Source organism: Heloderma suspectum, chromosome 11 (genome assembly GCF_057233095.1).
Source record: "Heloderma suspectum isolate Gila_16-S chromosome 11, 16-S_ref, whole genome shotgun sequence".
Lineage (NCBI taxonomy): Eukaryota > Metazoa > Chordata > Lepidosauria > Squamata > Helodermatidae > Heloderma > Heloderma suspectum.
In genome coordinates, this window is record NC_139468.1 from 18,042,116 (window position 1) to 18,060,901 (window position 18,786).

At 42.4% G+C, this 18,786-nt stretch overlaps 1 protein-coding gene across 2 annotated transcripts in view; it reads right to left on the minus strand.

Moving 5' to 3' along the window:
• Positions 1-18,786, minus strand: part of PKM (pyruvate kinase M1/2) — a 31,100-nt gene that overhangs the window by 3,868 nt on the left and 8,446 nt on the right. Inside the window, exons 3-9 of one of the 2 annotated variants that reach the window (XM_084817067.1) lie at positions 17,954-18,045; positions 15,422-15,553; positions 10,075-10,261; positions 9,308-9,578; positions 8,615-8,765; positions 4,836-4,988; positions 604-770 (exon numbers count right to left, since the gene is read on the minus strand). In XM_084817067.1, coding sequence (XP_084673193.1) covers positions 604-770; positions 4,836-4,988; positions 8,615-8,765; positions 9,308-9,578; positions 10,075-10,261; positions 15,422-15,553; positions 17,954-18,045 — 1,153 coding nt within the window. Of the gene's footprint in view, positions 1-603; positions 771-1,338; positions 1,506-4,835; positions 4,989-8,614; positions 8,766-9,307; positions 9,579-10,074; positions 10,262-15,421; positions 15,554-17,953; positions 18,046-18,786 lie in introns of both variants that reach the window. The other variant, XM_084817068.1, reaches the window with a different exon arrangement.

The following is an 18,786-nucleotide window of genomic DNA, read 5'->3' on the forward strand; positions in this document are numbered from 1 at the left end:
TACCTCCACCCATGAGAACCTCCCTTGGCTTCAATTTCTTCCAAGGTTCTGCTCAGATTCCAGATTCGTAAGTGGAGTTTTGGCTGCTCAAAGCAGTTCTCTCTGTGGAATTGCTTGAGAGACGTCTAGTAGTCTCCCAAAGGACTCTGGCAACATTTTCACCTTAGTTTTTCCATTCAAAGTTAATTTTTGCCAGGCATTTCAGCTTTCGTTTTTAGCTTGTACTGGTCTTCGCCCATATTTTAAGTTTTATAGCCTTGATTTTTTATTCTAACTTGTATAACCTTGGCTGTATAAGCTTTTAACTGCTCCCACACTGGAAGGAGTATGGATGTTGCTTTTATATTTTGCCATATGGATTGATTTTATATCAATTGTTCTAATTACTGTAAGTAATTGTGGGACTTGCTTTGGAAAAACAGTATAAAAGTACCATACACAAATAATTAATTTTCTGGCCCAGAGACAACAACCCTGTTAGAAACTGTCCTTTACTCAGACTATACGTGACTGAGACATTCAGAAGCTTGATATGTGTCAGTTATCTGGCCACCTGAATTACTGAAGTCCATGTGATTTCTGCCAGAATCTTCCACCTCCTACCTTCCAGATTTGGTGAGTACGATAATGGCCCCACTGCAGCACTTGAAGGAAGCTTCTACAGCACCAACAGCGGCAGCTTCGGTAGGATCCCGGTTCAGGGGGGCCAGCCGTCGGAGCTCTTCAAACAATTGCCTGTGAAAGATGGCTGCCTCTGCTTCGCGAGCAATCTATAAGGGCAACATGCATTCGGAAGACAACATTCGCATCAGTCACCACTACCGGCATGAGTGAAGGTGGGGTGCTGGACTTGGCAGAGTGCCTATGCAGAACTTGAGCTAATTAAGCCAAGCAGAAGCAAACCCAAATGAGCATCTAGCAGTGAGATTGATGGGGCAATTTCAGCCAAGAATATGGTTTGTGCATCTCAACAAGAGCAAAATTAGCATGTGCTATTTGGATGGCATCTACTCACTGAGCAGACAAGCGTCTCCCTTCTGGAAGGGAACATCTGCCAAGTCACCCTACTCCATTCTGCCCATTATCTCTGCACTCATCCATGCACAACTGCCAGTCACTCTTGCTCTGCTTCTACCTACCTCAAATCCTGCTTTGCTAGAAAGATGAAGGCAGACTTATGGTGTTGTTTATAGAGGAGTGCTGTGTGAGGAACAGGTTTACCACCTATAGGAACCACTGGCTTATAGCAACTGCTTTTCAGATCATGTCTAGCCAACTTTGGAATGAATTATAAATTATTTTACAAGTCCTAGTTGTCTGCCTAACTCTGAGCCCTACCTGCCAGACTCTGTCAAAACTATCACAGCTGCAGCTAAGCACTTAAAAGAGGCCTCCACAGCGCCTACAGCCATGGCATCAGAAGGGTCCCTGTTGTTAGCAGTGACGCGGAAAAGTTCTTCAAACAGCTGACGGTGATATATTGCAGCCTCGGCCTCACGAGCAATCTGTAGGCCAGAGTAAGAGGGAGGGAGGAAAAGAGGAGCAACATAGAAAGAAGGAAAGAGATACACCAGAGTAATATGATAAAGTTAATTTGCAAGGAGAGTTAATTGCTTTTTTGTCAGTCTTGCATGCAAGATTAAAGGTGGAGTGATGCAACTACCTGGGTTTCCAAGTTAAAGTAATTGGTAGTGTAATAATTTGGACAGGATTCAGGCCCAATTTAGGATGCCACTTGATTAGTGGCCCTTATGAAAATGATCCATAAACACTCTGAAACAAGAGTTTAGAACATGTTTTAATTTTTTCTACCAAGCATAGCACGGGGGAGCAAAGTATCAGATTGGAAAGACCATGGTTCCCAGGTTCTGCCTGTGCAGTTTTGAGCTCTTATCAAACTGCAGAAGTGGTATCACAGCACTACTGAATGAGTCAAAATTTCTACTCCTTAGTTTTCAGTGGCTAAGGTCTCTATTCAGACACTTCATTGGTTTGATCTTTAAAGAAAGATCAAACGTTCAAGCATTCTTTCATTGCACCACTCTACCCTTTAATAAGAAACCAAGTCTCCCCCACATTTGGCTGTACAAGTCTCATGTTTACATAATCTAGTAATAGAGAACAGCTGATAGCCAATATGTAGGAATGTTTTCAATGCCTTAAGGTTGTACTTGAGTACAATAATGGCATACTGTGCCACTGGATTAGACTGTATGACCCACTGGGTTCAGATGGAACTGTGTCCAAGTAAGAATGCTTAGGATTGAAACCTCATGCACACTTATCTGACTAAGTGCCAATGAACTCAAGGAGATTTGTTTAAAAGAAAACACACATAAGGTTGGAATGTTAAATTTCAGTAGCCCAGGTCACATGAGACGTTACCAGCCAAAGTAGAGACTTACAAAGCATTTTTAAAAGCATCTAGAGAGGTCTATCCATTCAAGAATTATTGCAGCTAGAAGTCAAGATAAGATCTGATGGAGTTATTTACAGCATATTAGAGACAATTTTATAGCTCCATCTGTGTAAGAAGTGCAATATATTCCTGCTTTTCCACCCCAAGAGCCAAGGTTAGGTCCATTTTTGTAAGAGCAGCAAGAGAACAGGAAAGTACAGAGCCAGAAAACCCACCATTATCTAGATGATCAGAGTCAACAGAATGCTCAGTGCTGCACAGCTGCGGAGTTGTTACTTAAGTTTTTTTTTAACTTCAAGGTGACTGAAACTCTTCCAATAATCTATGCTACAGTAGCACATCAATAAGCCCTAGCTCTCAGAGATGAGGTGGTAAGCTTGTGCCTGGGTTGTACTACTTCACACTGCAGATGGGGATTGACATGACTTCTCTCTATAAAAAAATCATCCACATACAAAACTGGCATGTCAGTGAAATGGGTTCTAGGTCCAGTCCAGGGGCAGGTTTATAACCCCATCTGTAAGAACTAGGCTTCAGACATGCTCCAAATACAAAAAATAAGTGGCATCAGGTTTTAAGACAAGACTTTGGATTAACAGTAGGACATAAAGCAATGCTTAGATGTTTTGCACACTGGATGGCTGGGGATCTTCCTTCCTCCTTTCCCCAATTCCCTATTTAAACATAATATCTATATTTTTCAGGAAGGGCATCTGTTAGGCTATGCCAACTTATTTACATGTCCAATATGGTAGGGATCAGGGAAGGGGTTTGTTGAATGCAAACAATGATTGAAAATTCCACAGAATATTTAAAAGAAACATTACGTCATATAAAACATAAACAGGGCAAGCTGCTTTTGTTAAGTCAAGTGGATACAGGAGCTACCCAACGGCACATCTATTTCAACATGTACTAGCTGAGTTTGCTTGAACACTTTTACAACTTTGCTGCACATTCTCCAAATCAGGTTACAAACCTAGCTGATGATTGGGAGAGATTTTGTTTAAGCAATATATTATATGCATGTGTATAATTACAAATTAGATTAGTCTACTTTTTTTGGCCCTTCAATTATGCATTACGTTTTGTAGTTGTGGAGGCAGTCTTCAACAATTTGCCTTTTCAATGTTTTGAATTCAATCCTTCACATGTTCCATTTTTCCTAATTTCTTCTTTGGAAAAACACATCTTAATAACTAAGCCAACCTGGAATCCATGCATGTGCCAGAGTGGTGAGCTCCGTCATAAAAATGGAAGGAAAGAGCATCTAATTATACAGGAAAACCAAGTTCATCTTTGGGTCTTGAAGATGCTTTCATACAAAATGTCTTTTTGTAGTAGTTAGAAGAACACTAACTAGTACCGCCAAACATCAGCCAGTCTACTCACTTGAAGCAGACAGTAAGTGCTGTAGAAAGTTACTGAAGGCCAGCGAAGTCAACCCATTTGATCCTTCAATGAAAGGGAGCTTTAGATGGTTAGTAATCAGACCTCATTACTGCACATACATGCTTGTCTGCCGCTGGCTCGCAGACAATCTGTTCGATAGTGTGCACCAAGTTACAAAAGGAACAGAGTCCAAGCAAAGAGGTAGCGTTAGCACACTTCTATTATGCAAGAGTTGTTTTGAGTAAGCTAACTAACCTGAACTGCAGCTCTCAAACTAGTATGTTATCAAGGCTGTTGTAATTCACAGCAGACAACCAACACAATCAGTACTTTAATTCTGGTACTCAGTACCACGTTGTCAATGAGAAACTGAAGAATTCCAAAGCAGAGCAGAGTTTTCTGGCAGTTTAAACATGTAAAAAGGTCAGTCATGCACTTTTAAAAATTAAACACTGTCCAAGGGCACAGCTGGTGAACATAAAACCATTATGTCACAAGTGGGTGAATTACCAAAGCCTAGCCCTACCACAGGGGAATTACTTTACTTTACCCACAGGATGAGATTGGAAGTGGGCCTCAAGCTCTCAGACACCCGCCCCTTGCTGCACACAGAACTTAAAAATTATAGGGCCACCCAATTGGTTACCTTTTACCCATGGAGAGTGAAACAAAATTAGGAACATATAGGACCCCCAGCCCACTCCTGATCTTACTCCAGCTGGAATCCCAGGGTTGACATCTGAAGAGGCTTCAAGATAAAGGCTATGCTGGAAAACTAGCAAAAGCAATATTTTACATGTGCAGCTAATGCAAGAAAGTGCTTGGTGCTTCACTAGCAATGATAGTCTATGGCAGCCTTATGGCATATATGCAAGCCATAGTGAAGAGCCAGCCACTTGCCATGTATAAACTATTAGCTAGCCACTAGACTTGGAAGGGACAACTGGGTGACCGGGCATGATGTATGCTAATATTTCTACGTATACACATACTGATATTTTAAGACCAAATGGCTATCACTCACAAGATGCTGCATTTGGACAGCTTCCAGAGGGTAGTCTCCTTTGGCAGTCTCTCCAGAGAGCATGATACAGTCAGCTCCATCCAGGACAGCATTAGCTACATCACTCCCCTCTGCGCGTGTTGGACGTGGTTTCTTGATCATGCTCTCTAACATCTGATAAAAGTTTAACAATAGCTTCACTGCTAGAGAAACCAGCTGATGTACCTAATGCATTTGCAATGCTTCAGCCATGTGCCATTCCTGACCATCAAGGCTGAATCCTAATCTACATCTCTGCTTGAAAAGGCAACCATGCTAACATTTATACAACCCAAATGGTGAAGTGAAGGCATGTTAAGAGGCAGTAATTAGGGCCGCAATCCTAAACTCATTTACCAGGGAGTAAGCCTGACTGAACACAGTGGGATTGTATTGAAGAAGCATGGATTCTTTTCTTGCTTTCAGTCATTTCAGCCTCCAAACTCTTCTTGAATATGTGTAAGTTCTATAATTCGCATACAGGGGTGGGTTGGGGGTATTTTTAGAAATATGTTTTAATGTAAAATTTTATTGTTTTAAAACTGTATTGATGTACATCGCCCAGAGCGGCTGGGTGACCGGCCAGATGGGCGATTAAGAAATCTAATAAATAAATAAATAAATAGAACAGCTTATATCATCGTGCACTTTAGGAGCACACATGACAATTAGGGCCATGTTACTATAGCTTACTATTATTCCCTTACTAACGAAGGGCACAATTCTTTGCTATTAACAATCCAGAACCACCCCATTTTCATTCTTCTTGCTCAAGAAAGACCTTATTGTAAACAAAGCTTATCTAGGCTCCCCTTCATGGATCACTGCCTTGTTGTGGCGAAGGGGCTTGCGTAACTCAGTGAAGCCATAAGCTATGCCATGCAGGGCCACCCAAGACGTCATGGCGGAGAGTTCTGACAAAATGTGGTCCACTGGAGAAGGAAATGGCAACCCACTCCAGTACTCTTGCCAAGAAAACCCCATGGAACGTATCACAATCCTAAAAGATTGGATGAGCCCCTCAGGTTGGAAGGTGTCCAATATACTACTGGGGAAGAGCAGAGGGAATTTCCAAGTAGCGCCAGAAAGAGTGAACCGGCTGGGCCAAAGCTGAAAGGACGCTCAGCTGTGGATGTGTCTGGTGGTGAAAAGAAAATCCAATGCTGTAAAGAACAATATTGTTTAGGAACCTGGAATGTAAGGTCAATGAATCAAGGTAAGCTGGAGGTGGTCAAACATCGTCATCTTGGGAATCAGCGAACTAAAATGGACAAGCATGGGCAAATTTAATTCAGGTGACCATCATATCTACTACTGTGGGGAAGAATCCCTTAGAAGAAATGGAGTAGCGCTCATAGTCAACAAAAGGGTGGGAAAAGCAGTACTGGGGTACAATCTCAAAAACGACAGAATGATCTCAGTACGAATCCAAGGCAAACCATTCAACATCACAGTAATTCAAGTCCATGCCCCAACCACTGAGGCCGAAGAAGCTGAGGTTGATCGGTTCTATGAAGACCTACACCTTCTAGAACCAACACCAAAAAAAAGTCCTTTTCATCATAGGGGATTGGAATGCTAAAGTAGGAAGTCAAGAAATCACCGGGATAACAGGCAAGCATGGCCTTGATGTACAAAATGAAGCAGGACAAAGGCTCATATTAGAGTTTTGCCAAGAGAACATGCTGATCATAGCAAACACTCTTTTCCAACAGCACAAGAGGCGACTCTACACATGGACATCACCAGATGGTCAATATCGAAATCAGAGTGATTATGTCCTTCGCAGCCAAAGATGGAGAAGCTCTATACAGTCAGTCAAAACAAGACCTGGAGCTGACTGTGGCTCAGATCATGAGCTGCTTCTTGCAAAATTTCGGCTTAAATTGAAGAACGTAGGGAAAACCACTAAACCATTCAGGTATGACCTAAATTATATCCCTTACGAACATACAGTGGAGGTGACGAATAGATTTAAGGGATTAGACCTGATAGACAGAGTGCCTGAGGAACTCTGGACGGAGGTCCGTAACATTGTTCAGGAGGCAGCAATGAAATCCATCCCAAAGAAAAAGAAATGCAAGAAAGCAAAGTGGCTGTCTGATGAGGCTTTACAAGTAGCTGAGGAAAGAAGGGAAGCGCAAAGCAAGGGAGAAAGGGGAAGATATATCCAACTGAGTGCAAAGACAAGAAAGTCTTCTTAAATGAACAATGCAAAGAAATCGAGGAAAACAACAGAATGGGAAAGACTAGAGATCTTTTCAAGAAAATCGGATATCAAGGGAACGTTTTGTGCAAAGACGGACATGATAAAGGACAAGGAAGGCAGGGACCTAACAGAAGCAGATGAGATTAAGAGGTGGCAAGAATACACAGAAGAACTATACAGGAAAGATCTGAATGTCCCTGATAGCCATGATATCTATGATCACGATCATGACCATGATAGCCATGGTCACTGAACTTGAGCCGGACATCCTAGAGAGTGAAGTCAAGTGGGCCTTAGGAAGCATTACTAACAACAAAGCTAGTGGAGATGACAGTATTCCAGCTGAGCTATTTAAAACCCTAAAAGATGATGCTGTTAAAGTGCTGCACTCAATATGCCAGCAAATTTGGAACACTCAACAGTGGCCACAAGACTGGAAAAGGTCAGTTTACATTCCAATTCCAAAGAAGGGCAATGCCAAAGAGTGTTCAAACTACCGTACAATTGCACTCATTTCACATGCCAGCAAGGTTATGCTCAAAATCCTACAAGCTAGGCTTCAGCAGTATGTGAACCGAGAACTACCAGAACTACAAGGTGGGTTTCGAAGAGGCAAAAGAACTAGAGATCAAATCGCCAACATTCGCTGGATCATGCAGAAAGCAAGAGATTTCCAGAAAAACGTCTATTTCTGCTTCATTGACTACGCTAAAGCTTTTGATTGTATGGATCACAACAAACTGTGGCAAATTCTTAAAGAGATGGGAGTACCAAACCACCTTAAAAGACACTTGCTCCTTGGGAGGAAAATTATGGCAAAACTAGACAGCACAGTAAGAAGCAGAGACATCACCTTGCCAACCAAGGTCCGTCTAATCAAAGCTATGGTTTTCCCAGTAGTAATGTATGGCTATGGGAGCTAGACTATAAGGAAGGCTGAGCGCCCAAGAATTGATGCTTTCAAACTGTGGTGCTGGAGAAGACTCTTACGAGCCCCCTGGATTGCAAGGAGGTCAAATCAGTCCATCCTAAAGGAAATCAACCCTGAATGCTCATTGGAAGGACAGATGCTGAGGCTCAAATATTTTGGCCACCTAATGCGAAGAGAAAAGTCACTGGAAAAGACCCTGATGCTGGGAAAGACTGAAGGCAAAAGGAGAAGGGGACGGCAGAGGATGAGATGGCTAGATAGCATCACCGATGCAATGAATATGAACTTGAGCACACTCCGGGAGAGAGCGCAGGACAGGAAGGCCTGGTGTGCTACGGTCCATGGGGTCACGAAGAGTCGAACACGACTTAATGACTGAACAACAAATATCTAGGCTACTAGAATACCCACAAGGATTCCAGTCAAGCTTTTTTCAGTAACTCTCCTCCACATTTCAGACTTCCTACTAAAGCCTGGTCTTTTTTATTTTTTGGAAATCTATGTTTCCATGCCTACTGATCATGGTATAAGATGTGATCTAAGCATTTAAGAGTAACAGAATTCTGGAATCACATAGACCTTATATGCAGAAATGACCTGGCTTAGAGAATCAACTTGTACCTGAGTAGCACAGGTGATTGGCTTGCCAGCCTTGTTGCATCGACCAATCATCATTTTCTGGGCGAGGAAAACTTTTTCAGCAGGAATCTCAATACCAAGGTCACCACGAGCTACCATGATGCCATCACTAGCTTCCATAATCTCATCAAACCTAAAGGGCAAACAAGAAAAAATATTCCATGTGAAAGCAATATTGGAAGGGTGGTGGTACATGGGGGTCACAGCTGATTATAAATTCCTTTGGTTATCTATACTTATAGGGATCATGCCCAGAATAGTGTGGCAGGCCAAAGCTTAATGCAAGATTGGATGGATGGGACAAGGTCATCACTTGACTTCTTTTCATGTAGGCTTTTCATTCAAGAATCAGAAGGGCAGATCAACCAGTTGTCCACACTGACAAGACTGCTCCAAGAGGAGAATCCTTCAGCTAGTATCTGACCAAACAAATAGGCTCCTAAGCATTACATTTCACCATTTACATCTTTCCAACAAGAGAAAACTCACTGCATATTATGGCATTTGAAAGTAAGGACAATAAAACTATTCAACTATTGTAGGAGGTTCACCTGACACACAGCTCAGTTTTTAGGAGAGGTATTCACTCAAAGAACAATGACAAGAACCAGAAGGGCAGGGTTCACTATGAATAAAATTATTCTCAGCTATGACTGTCACCAATGACCAGCTTACCTGCGTACTCCCTCGTGGTTTTCAATCTTGCTAATAATCTTGATGTTCTTTCCCTTTTCACCCAGCACCTTCCTGACAGCATGAACATCAGCTGCTTTACGGATGAAGGACGCAAACACCATGTCTACATCCTGCTCTACACCAAATTTTAGATCTTGGATGTCCTTTTCAGAAACAGCTGGAAGGTCTACTGCAGCTCCTGGCAGGTTTACACCTTTCTTGCTGCCTAACATTCCACCATTTTCAACTTCAGTGATGACGTGGTCAGCACCTGCATAGGATTCCAAAGATTAGCAAGGTAATTTAAGTTTTTGTTCCTAATAAACTTGTATTTCAATAAGTAACCCTCCTTTATCTGTACTTCCTCACTTCCTTCCAGAGTCTGTCCACTAAGGAGCAGGTGACTGGTTATTACAATTGTTAATGTGTTCAGAGCTACTATGTTCCTGCAGCAAACTCCTGTAACTTCATGTCAGCCTTGTCAATGAGCTAGGCGTTTTTCGTTACTTGCCAAGGATGTTCAAGGTCTACACTCCGCTTTACATATTTTAGTAAGGATAGCCAGATTTTTAAAATGCCATTGCATTAAAGAATGGTTAATGCTAGTACATTGTCACATAATTGGTTTAAATTTTAAAATTATAATTAATGTATTTTAGGATCTTGTAAATACACGTATGAGGGTAACAATCTTAATAAGTAAATAAAATTAAGTGTCTTCCTACTTAAGGTCTGGTCACATTATCTGGAATGCCTTCTCAACACACCTTTCTCCTTGACCAGAAGAGAAATAAGACCATCATCCACATAGATTTTGCTGCCAACTTCAACAACTTTGGTGAGATTCTTGTAGTCCACCCACAATACATTCTCATCACATTGTTCCATATAGGCATTGTCCAGGGTCACTTTCAGAGTTGCACCCTTCTTAAGCTCCACTTCTGCAGTACCACTCTAAAAGCATTAAAAAAAAAACATTAATGGCATTACCTAAGGATATCCACCTCTCACAGGGCTAGAATGCCATCCTGACTGCTGGCACTGCCTTATAAATGCAGCAAGGTTCCAAGGTAATAGAGAAAGTCTCTGTCCCCCTAATCCTAATACTCAATCTTCAATGGCTTCATGCTTTAGGGAAGACTGGAAACTCTAGTACAGAACTGCTCAACTTCCCATTTGGTATGAATCTGTTGCCAGTTGAAGATTAGCAGTAATGCTTTTAAACCAGTGGTCTTCAACCTGTCCAGACCCAAGATCCACCTCTGGTTCCCAGCTTGCAACATGTTACTCACTTTCACTTTTTGTTGGGGATGATCCACATAGCCACACGGAAACACTTATTTGGACCCATTCACCAGTTCCACCAGCAAGTCCCATTGCACAGAAAATTCAGTGACTAAGATCATGAGTGCAAAATGGGGGAGGGGGGAGAATTCACACAGCCACACAAGAAGGAGATGATGATAATGATATCCTCAGAGCCACACACAAAATCAGTCTTTGGAACCCAGCAGCAAGCTCTAAGAGCATCCAAAATCCACCCTTTGCATGTTGTTGCAACAGTAATAAAAACAGTATCTTCAGAGCAACAACACAGGAACGCAGTGTTTGGAACCCAGCAGCAATCCATTCCAAAAGATGACTCAAGGATGATAATAATGAAAACGATAACAGTATCTTCACAGCCACACAGAAAAGCATCCAAAATCCATCTTTCACTGAGCATCCCTACAGGTAGGTACCCCTCATAACTCCGCAAAAGTAACTGCAAAAAAGCAGCACAATACTAAAATCCTGCTTATGTATCTCTGCTCACAAGTAAGGAGGACAGGATTACTGAAGAGTAAGCATGGCCAGCAAGTTCTGATCATCCAAAATCCATCTTTTTGTTTGAGCATCCCCACAGCCAGGCTCTCCAAAGGTCCTCATAACTAGCAGCAAGATGCAGCACAATACAAATATGCAGCTTATGCATCTTTACCCACAAGTAAGGACTGGATTACTCAGGAGTAATTGCCCAAGCAAAAAAAGATTAAACAGTCCAATCCTATACATGTCTACTTAGAAGTCCCATTGGGTTTAATGGGGCTTACTCTGAGGTACGTTGAGATAGGATTGCAGCCTAAATAGTGTCATCCCCCCTCCCAGCAAAGGAGATGAATTTAAATGTATACAAAAAATAGGAATACAACATTCCTACCTTCTGGCTGCTGCTTTAGCTTTACTGGTCGATGGCACTAATCTCTCTCTCTCAATCTCACACACACACACACACACACACACACACACAATAAAGTAAATGTACACTGCCTGCCTCAGAAAACTCAGCTGGAGGCTCCATCCACACTCACACACACATTTTTTTTTAAACACTCACTCACACTCTCTTCACACTGTTGGTCAACTTGGTCAACTTGATCAACAAAAATAAATTTTAATTTGCTTGTCGTCGTGGGAGCCCTGCTGCTGCTCCTGGATGGACAAAACGTGCTCTCAAAGAGGAAGAGGAAATGGCTACTACTTTGCTGTTCCTCTGCGCATGCCTGGAAAATGGAACAGAGTGATCGGAGGAGCTGATAAGATTATCTGGACCCATTTCAATCAGGCTTTTGGTCAGGGTATGGGACTGAGACTGCTTTGATTGTCTTGGTGAATGACCTATGCCAGGGAACCGGATGGGGGGAGCACAACCCTATTACTTCTTTTGGATCTCTCAGCAGCTTTTGATGCCATCAACCATAATATCCTTCTGGACTGACTTGGGGGGTAGACCTTGGGGTTGCTGTTTTGCAGTGGTTCCAGTCCTGTCAGGCAGTGTCGAGAAGGTGGTGCTGGGCGATTACTGTTAAGACTCCACAGCCATTGGCCCGTGGTGTCTCACAGGGCTCTGTCTGCCCCACATGTTTAGTATCTACATTAAAGCACTGGGAGACATCATTCGGAGCAAGGTGCCACCAATATGTTGATGACATCCAACTTTATTGCTCTTTGTCAGCTAACACCAATGAAGTATTTGAAACCCTTAAACACTGCCTTGGTTCGATAACAGGCTAGATGAGGGTGAACAGGCTGAAGTTAAACCCAGACAAGACAGAGGTGTTGGTCAGTAGAAAGCCCGACTCTGGGACTGGAATTCAACTTGTTCTGGAGGGGGCTGCACTCCCACTGAAGGTTCAGATCCATAACTTGGGAGTGTTCCTTGATCCCACACTATCCCTGGATCTTCAGGTTGCAAGGAGTGCATTTGCACAATTTATTTAATAGATTTATATACTGCTTACCATATTTTTTAAAAAAATAAATCTCTAAGTGGTTTACAGGGAGATTAAATTACCTTAAAATACATCATGATATATGTTCAGCTACATTTATATAAAACATTTATAAAAACATTAAAACCAACACTCACAACACCATACTAACAAACAACCTGGGCAGCACACTCACTCAAGGAAGACGTGAGTAAAGAGGTGAGTCTTTAACTGGTGCCTAAAGCATGCCCCAGTTGGTGCCTCCTGAATATCAGCCAGAACAGCATTCCATAAGGTGGGCACACACAAACTCCTTCTGGTTTGCTGCAAGATGGCAATCTGCGGGTCATGGTACAACCAGCAAGGCCTCCTCCAATGATCTTAATAATTACATAGGTCTGTACTGGGGAAGAGGATCTGCCAGGTAATCTGGTCCCAAGTTGCTCAGGACTTTATATGCCAGTAGCAAGACCTTGTACTCAGCTTGGTAGCTAATAGGTAGCCAGTGCAGTTGCTTCAATCCCGGTGTAATATGCACTCAGCCAGGTGCCCCACTCAGTATCCTGGCTGCCACATGTGCACCAGCTGCAGCTTCCAGACCAAGCACAAACATAGCCTCACATAAAGCACATTACTGTAATCTAAATGTGAGGTTACCCTGCATGGATTACAGCAGCCAGGCTATTTCTGTCCAGGAAAGGGTGTAGCTGACATACCAACCAGAGCTGGTAATAGGTGTTCCTCACCACAGAAGTCACTTGGGCCTCTATTGACAATGAGGAATCCAGGAGCAACCCCAAACTATAAACCTGTTCTTTCCAGGGAAGTGCAGCCCCATCTAGAACAGGCAAACTCCCCAATTCCTTTACCTGGGAACTACCCACCCATAGACTCTGTCTTGTTAGGATTCAGTGTCAGTTTAATGGCCCTCCTCCAATCCATTACTGCATCTAGGCACCAGTTCCAAACATGCACAGCCTCTTCCAATTCATATGTCAAGGAGAAAGAGCTGTAGGTCATCAGCATACTGATGACACCTTGCCCCAAGTGTCCTAATAACTGCCCCCAGCAGCTTCATATAGAGGTTAAATAACACTGGGGACAAGACGGTACCCTGTGACACCTTGCAGCATAATTGCCAGGAAGCCACGGCACAATCACCCAATGCTACTTTCTAGAACCATTCCTGCAAGTAGGAGCAGAACCACCATAGCACAGTGCTCCCAATTCCCAGTTTGCAGAGACAATCCAAAACAATACCATGGTCAACAGTATCAAAAGCCACTGAGAGATCAAGCAGGATCAACAGAGTTGCACTCATATCTCTCTCTTGTAAGAGGTCATTCATCAGAGTGACCAAAGAAGATTCTGTCCCAGAACTAGACCTGAACCCAGACTGAAATGGGTAGAGATAATCAGCATCCTCCAAGAACATTTACAACTACCCAGCCACCACCCTCTCAAGCACCTTGCCCAGAAAAGGGGTATTAGTGACTGGGCAGTAACTGGTATAAACCTCCAGATCCAGGGAGTGTTCTTCAGGAGAGGATGCACCACTGCCTTCTTCAAAGCAGCCAGCAGAGCTCCATGGCACAAAGACATGGAAGTGATAAAATCCATTCAGCCAACCCCTCCCCACTAGCTCAAATAGGCCAAGATGGGCAAGGGTCGAGAGCAGGTTGTCACAAGCATCTTGTCTACATCCTCAGGCCTCAGAAAGAGAAACTGGTCCCATATAGCTGAACCAGATGGTGCACTGGACACTCACCAGATACTGTGCTACAAGCAACATTTAAGTTACACTTGATGCACCAGTTGTGTCCCTTCCTGAATCAGTCAGATTTGGCAACAGTTATCCATGCGTTGGGTACATCACGTTTAGAGTATTGCAATGCACTCTACATGGGCCTACCCCTGAAGAATGCCCAGAAATTTCAACTGGCACAAAATGTGGCAGCTAGGCTGCAAACCAGTGCATGGTATCTGGACCATATTAAACCTGTCCTGAAAGATCTGCACTGATTGCTTTCCAGGCTCAAATGAAGGTGTTGGTCTTAACCTTTAAAGCTTAGGACTTGACTATCTAAGGAACCATATGACTCACTATGAACCTGCCCGAGCACTAAGATCTGTAGGAGGGGCCCCTTTGAGGGCACCATTACTTGCAGAGGCCCATTTGTGATGCGTGAAAGGGCTTTCTCCTGTGTTGTCCCGTAACTATGAAATGCGTGCCCTCAAGAACTACAGTTGGCTCCCGCTCTTGGTCTTTAGAAAGGGTGTAAAGATGCATCTTTTCAATTTAGCCTTTTAAAATGAGTAGTTTTTTTTAAACTTTACTATTTTTAATGTTACTGCTTTTATTGTTGCAGTTTAATTTTAAGTTGTTGGATACCACCTTGATGGCTTTTTAGCAGATAAGACAGTATATAGATGATGATGATGATACTGAGGACCTGTGGAGCCATGCAAGCACTGTAGAAACAATCTCCCCCTCACTTTTATTGTGGCTGGGGGGAATATGATGTGGGCAGCAAGGAGGGCCCACAGCCCACCTAATGTGGCTTCACGCCCTATTTCTGGGTCCCGACCCACTGGTTGAAGACCTCTGCTTTAGACCAATGGTGCTCAAACCAGGGGGTATGCAGCACCAGAAAGGGGTAGACATGAAGTTCTAGGGCAGAGTAAGTTCCTGAGCCAGGTACCACCCTCCTTTCCTCACCAACTAGGACTTGGGTGGATTGGATGCCTTCCTGCAGATGACCCTCAATGACCCACAGCGAGGATGAAGAGTTAGAAGAAGCACTGATCCAAATGGCAATAATGGGACCTAGGAAGAAGAGCAAAATAGTATAACACAACTTACACCCTTGATGAGTCCAGTTCGAATTTCAGGTCCCTTAGTATCCAATGCAACAGCAACAGGTCTGTATGATATAGGATCAGAAGCAAAGCTCTCAGTAGCTTCCCGTACATTCTTGATTGTTCCTGCGTGGTACTAGTATAGAAGAAAATTCAAACATTACAGAATGAAAAGGAACACTTTGCTTGGCAAGTAGGGTCTCACTGAATTAACTCTGGCTACATATCCATTGCATCCACATCTTGGTTCATCAGTGAACTACCTGGCCACAGTCCTGGCAGCTGGGCAACTAATATTTCCTGTAGTTTTTAGTAGCACCTTGCTCAATGGAATCAATTACCTAGGGAGGTGGTGGGCTCTCCCACACTGGAGGCATTCAAGACAAAGCTGGACAGCCACCTGTCAGGGATGCTTTGACATGGATTCCTGCATTGAGCAGGGGGTTGGGCTCGATGGGTCTTATAGACCCTTCCAACCCTACTAACTCTATGATTCTAAATCTGAATTATATTTAAACAAAAAAAAATTCTAATACAAGCAAGAATGGCCTAATACACATGTTATCCTGGAAACTAAACAGTACCAATTTGGTGAACAAGCCTAATGCCCACTTTCATACACAGCCCAATGAAAGCAGTGTATTTAAGGCGTTTATGAATACCTACAATCACAGTTAAGCACCTCGTTTGGTAACCAGCTTCAACCAGCACCACAATTATCAGTTCTAAGATGCCACAAGACTCTTTGTAGTTTTTGCTCCACAGATGTAACGTGACTACCCCTCTGGAAGTCAAGGTTACATAAACTTTAAGCTGTTAGAAGCAGAAAGGAGAAAGATACTGCAGCAGGGGAGACTTTTGTGGCCCTCAGATGAAATTGGAAAACAGGCTTTGTCTCCACAAAACAATAAGCAATCCAACAAGAATTTACCTAGTGACCAATAGGTTTCATCTTACTAGTCCAACCCTAGATGTAATCTTTAGTTTAGAGGTTAAGGCCACAAAAGAAGTTTCTCTAGCCAGAAACATGAGAAGTGACAAAAACTATTTCATTTGATCACCATACTATTCAGAAGTTTAAAAATTTGCATTAACACAGTGTCTCCTGAGCCAATTAATATCTGAAGTAACATAGGAACAATACGACCCCAGTTAAACTTTAATAGGTGGAGAATGAATGCTAAAGGACAATTCTTTAGTTATTTCAGCTTCTTTACAGATTAGAACTATTTGAGAACTTGTAAAGGTCAGTAGGCTTAAGACTGCTGCAATACTTTAAGCACACTTTAATATGATGCACCTTTTAAAAAGACAGACAGAAGAGGCCAAAACATTTTGCAAGCCAAGATGAAGCTCAGTAAATTGCTGTCCAGACTGCAGTTTGACCTTTCCAAAAGTTAACAGCAGCCAACCCCAAGGTATTTCAGTGGCCTTTAAGGAAAGATGCAGTTGGGAATGGGAGCCTTCCAGCCCAGGAGTAATAGTGAGAAGGCTGCTTTATTTATAGAAGGAAGATTGCCCTCTACTACAAGTTTCTTGCAATTCTTGTGACCTTAACCTAAGGACCTTGGCACTTTAGATGCACTATGCCATCAACAAAATTGTATTCCCACACCTTTCTTGGCAAACCCTTGCAGACGTCTACATCTTATTTCATCAACAACTACTCGGCTCCTTGTAGATCACATGATTTTGCAAGGAAGCAGTTAGTTATGTCTCCGAAGATAAGTTTGTTGCTAAAATCTTCTTAGTAAAAGAGAGCAGTAACTTTCAATTGACATCATAACTGGTCAGACCCTGTTCACTTAAGCACAGCAGGTCTGAGTACTTCTAATAGGAAGAGATGCTTGTAGCTACAAGGGTGAGCATGCTTCAAGATCTTGTTTATAAGTCAGGCATGCACCCACAGTATCTAGTAACAGTGGAGTGACCTTTAGTTGGTGAACTTTCAGTAAGAACTGAAATGGACACTCTGTACTCTAACAGGCAGATTTTTTTTTTACGCTCCAGCCTCTGATGTTCACTCCTGTGTATCCAAAGCCTGCATGCATACAGTTCTGTATTTCAAGGTGGTCAAGACCTTCTTGTGGAAGCTATGTTTCTCATTCTATACTCAAGCTACACAGAGTTCTGTTTGTTCATTTATTTACATACTAAGGATTGTGATCTCCATTGTCATCTGAAAAAACTCCAGTAATGCAGTTGCTCCATGATGGAACTCAATGGGAAGACAATTTAAGTCAATTAAATTCAGAAGGCTATGCCAAGTCAGTTTTCTTAATAAAAATTCTAATAGTATTCAAAGAAGGATATTTTACCCTTTAGAAAAGGGAATGAATAGCACTTTTAGCAAAGTGCATTAGGCTATACCTATATTGGAATGTCTAATTATTTCTTTTTATTCAAGTTTTTTTTATTCAAGCCCGATAAACCTTCATTTATCAGGCTGGAAAAATGCCACAATCCAAGTGATTGATCTAATTTAAAAAGTTCTTACTCAAGTCGGTGCAGTGTTTATCCTCCAATCTGCTCTTACCTCATGAGTTCCGTGAGAGAAGTTGAGACGGGCAATATTCATGCCAGATTTAATCATTTCTTTCAACATTTCCACTGACCGAGAAGCCGGGCCTAGAGATTTCAAGACAAGCTTCATTAGCAGATGCCAGTTTGCTATACCTTGCTAGATCAGCTTGACAGCAAGACAGACGCTACAGAGGTAAGTTCCAACATTTTAGTGGCCTTTGTGGAGAAAAGGCTTCTTCCACTGGAATATGTACACACTGATTTCATACCCAAACTAATAAAAAAATAAGACCTACAAAATGCATATGTGATTTTCTCTCCAGCTTTGGGCCATAGTTAGCCAAGCTCTCTTCTGTACTGCAAGTCTTAACAACATGCAATGTTGCAACTGCCACTATTGAAGGTGGGAGCAACTTTGGATATTATTGAAGTGCTACCAAGCTTGAATATGTGCACAATCCCCATCTGGGTAGCAATACATCCTGTAACATTTATTTATTTCTTGTATTTCTATCCCGCCTTTCTACCAAAGAATTGTGTTCAGGACAACCAATAATGAAATCTGGATGAAAAACAAAACCTTAATTAAAACATTAAAACTAATAAAATTAAAACAAACATACAATTAAAACACAATAAAAGAAATAAGGAGCACAACAAATTGTTATTTATATGCCAATGGGTAAAATATCCAGAATAAAAACAGATCTGGCTGCTAGAAGAACGAGGGGGGGGCCAACCCTCAGCAGAGTTCCAGAGCTTGAAAAGGCCCCCTCTACCGTCCCCCCGCCCAAGGTGCCTCTGGTGGCGTTGGTACAAGAGAAGGTCCTCCCTCTAAGATCTGAA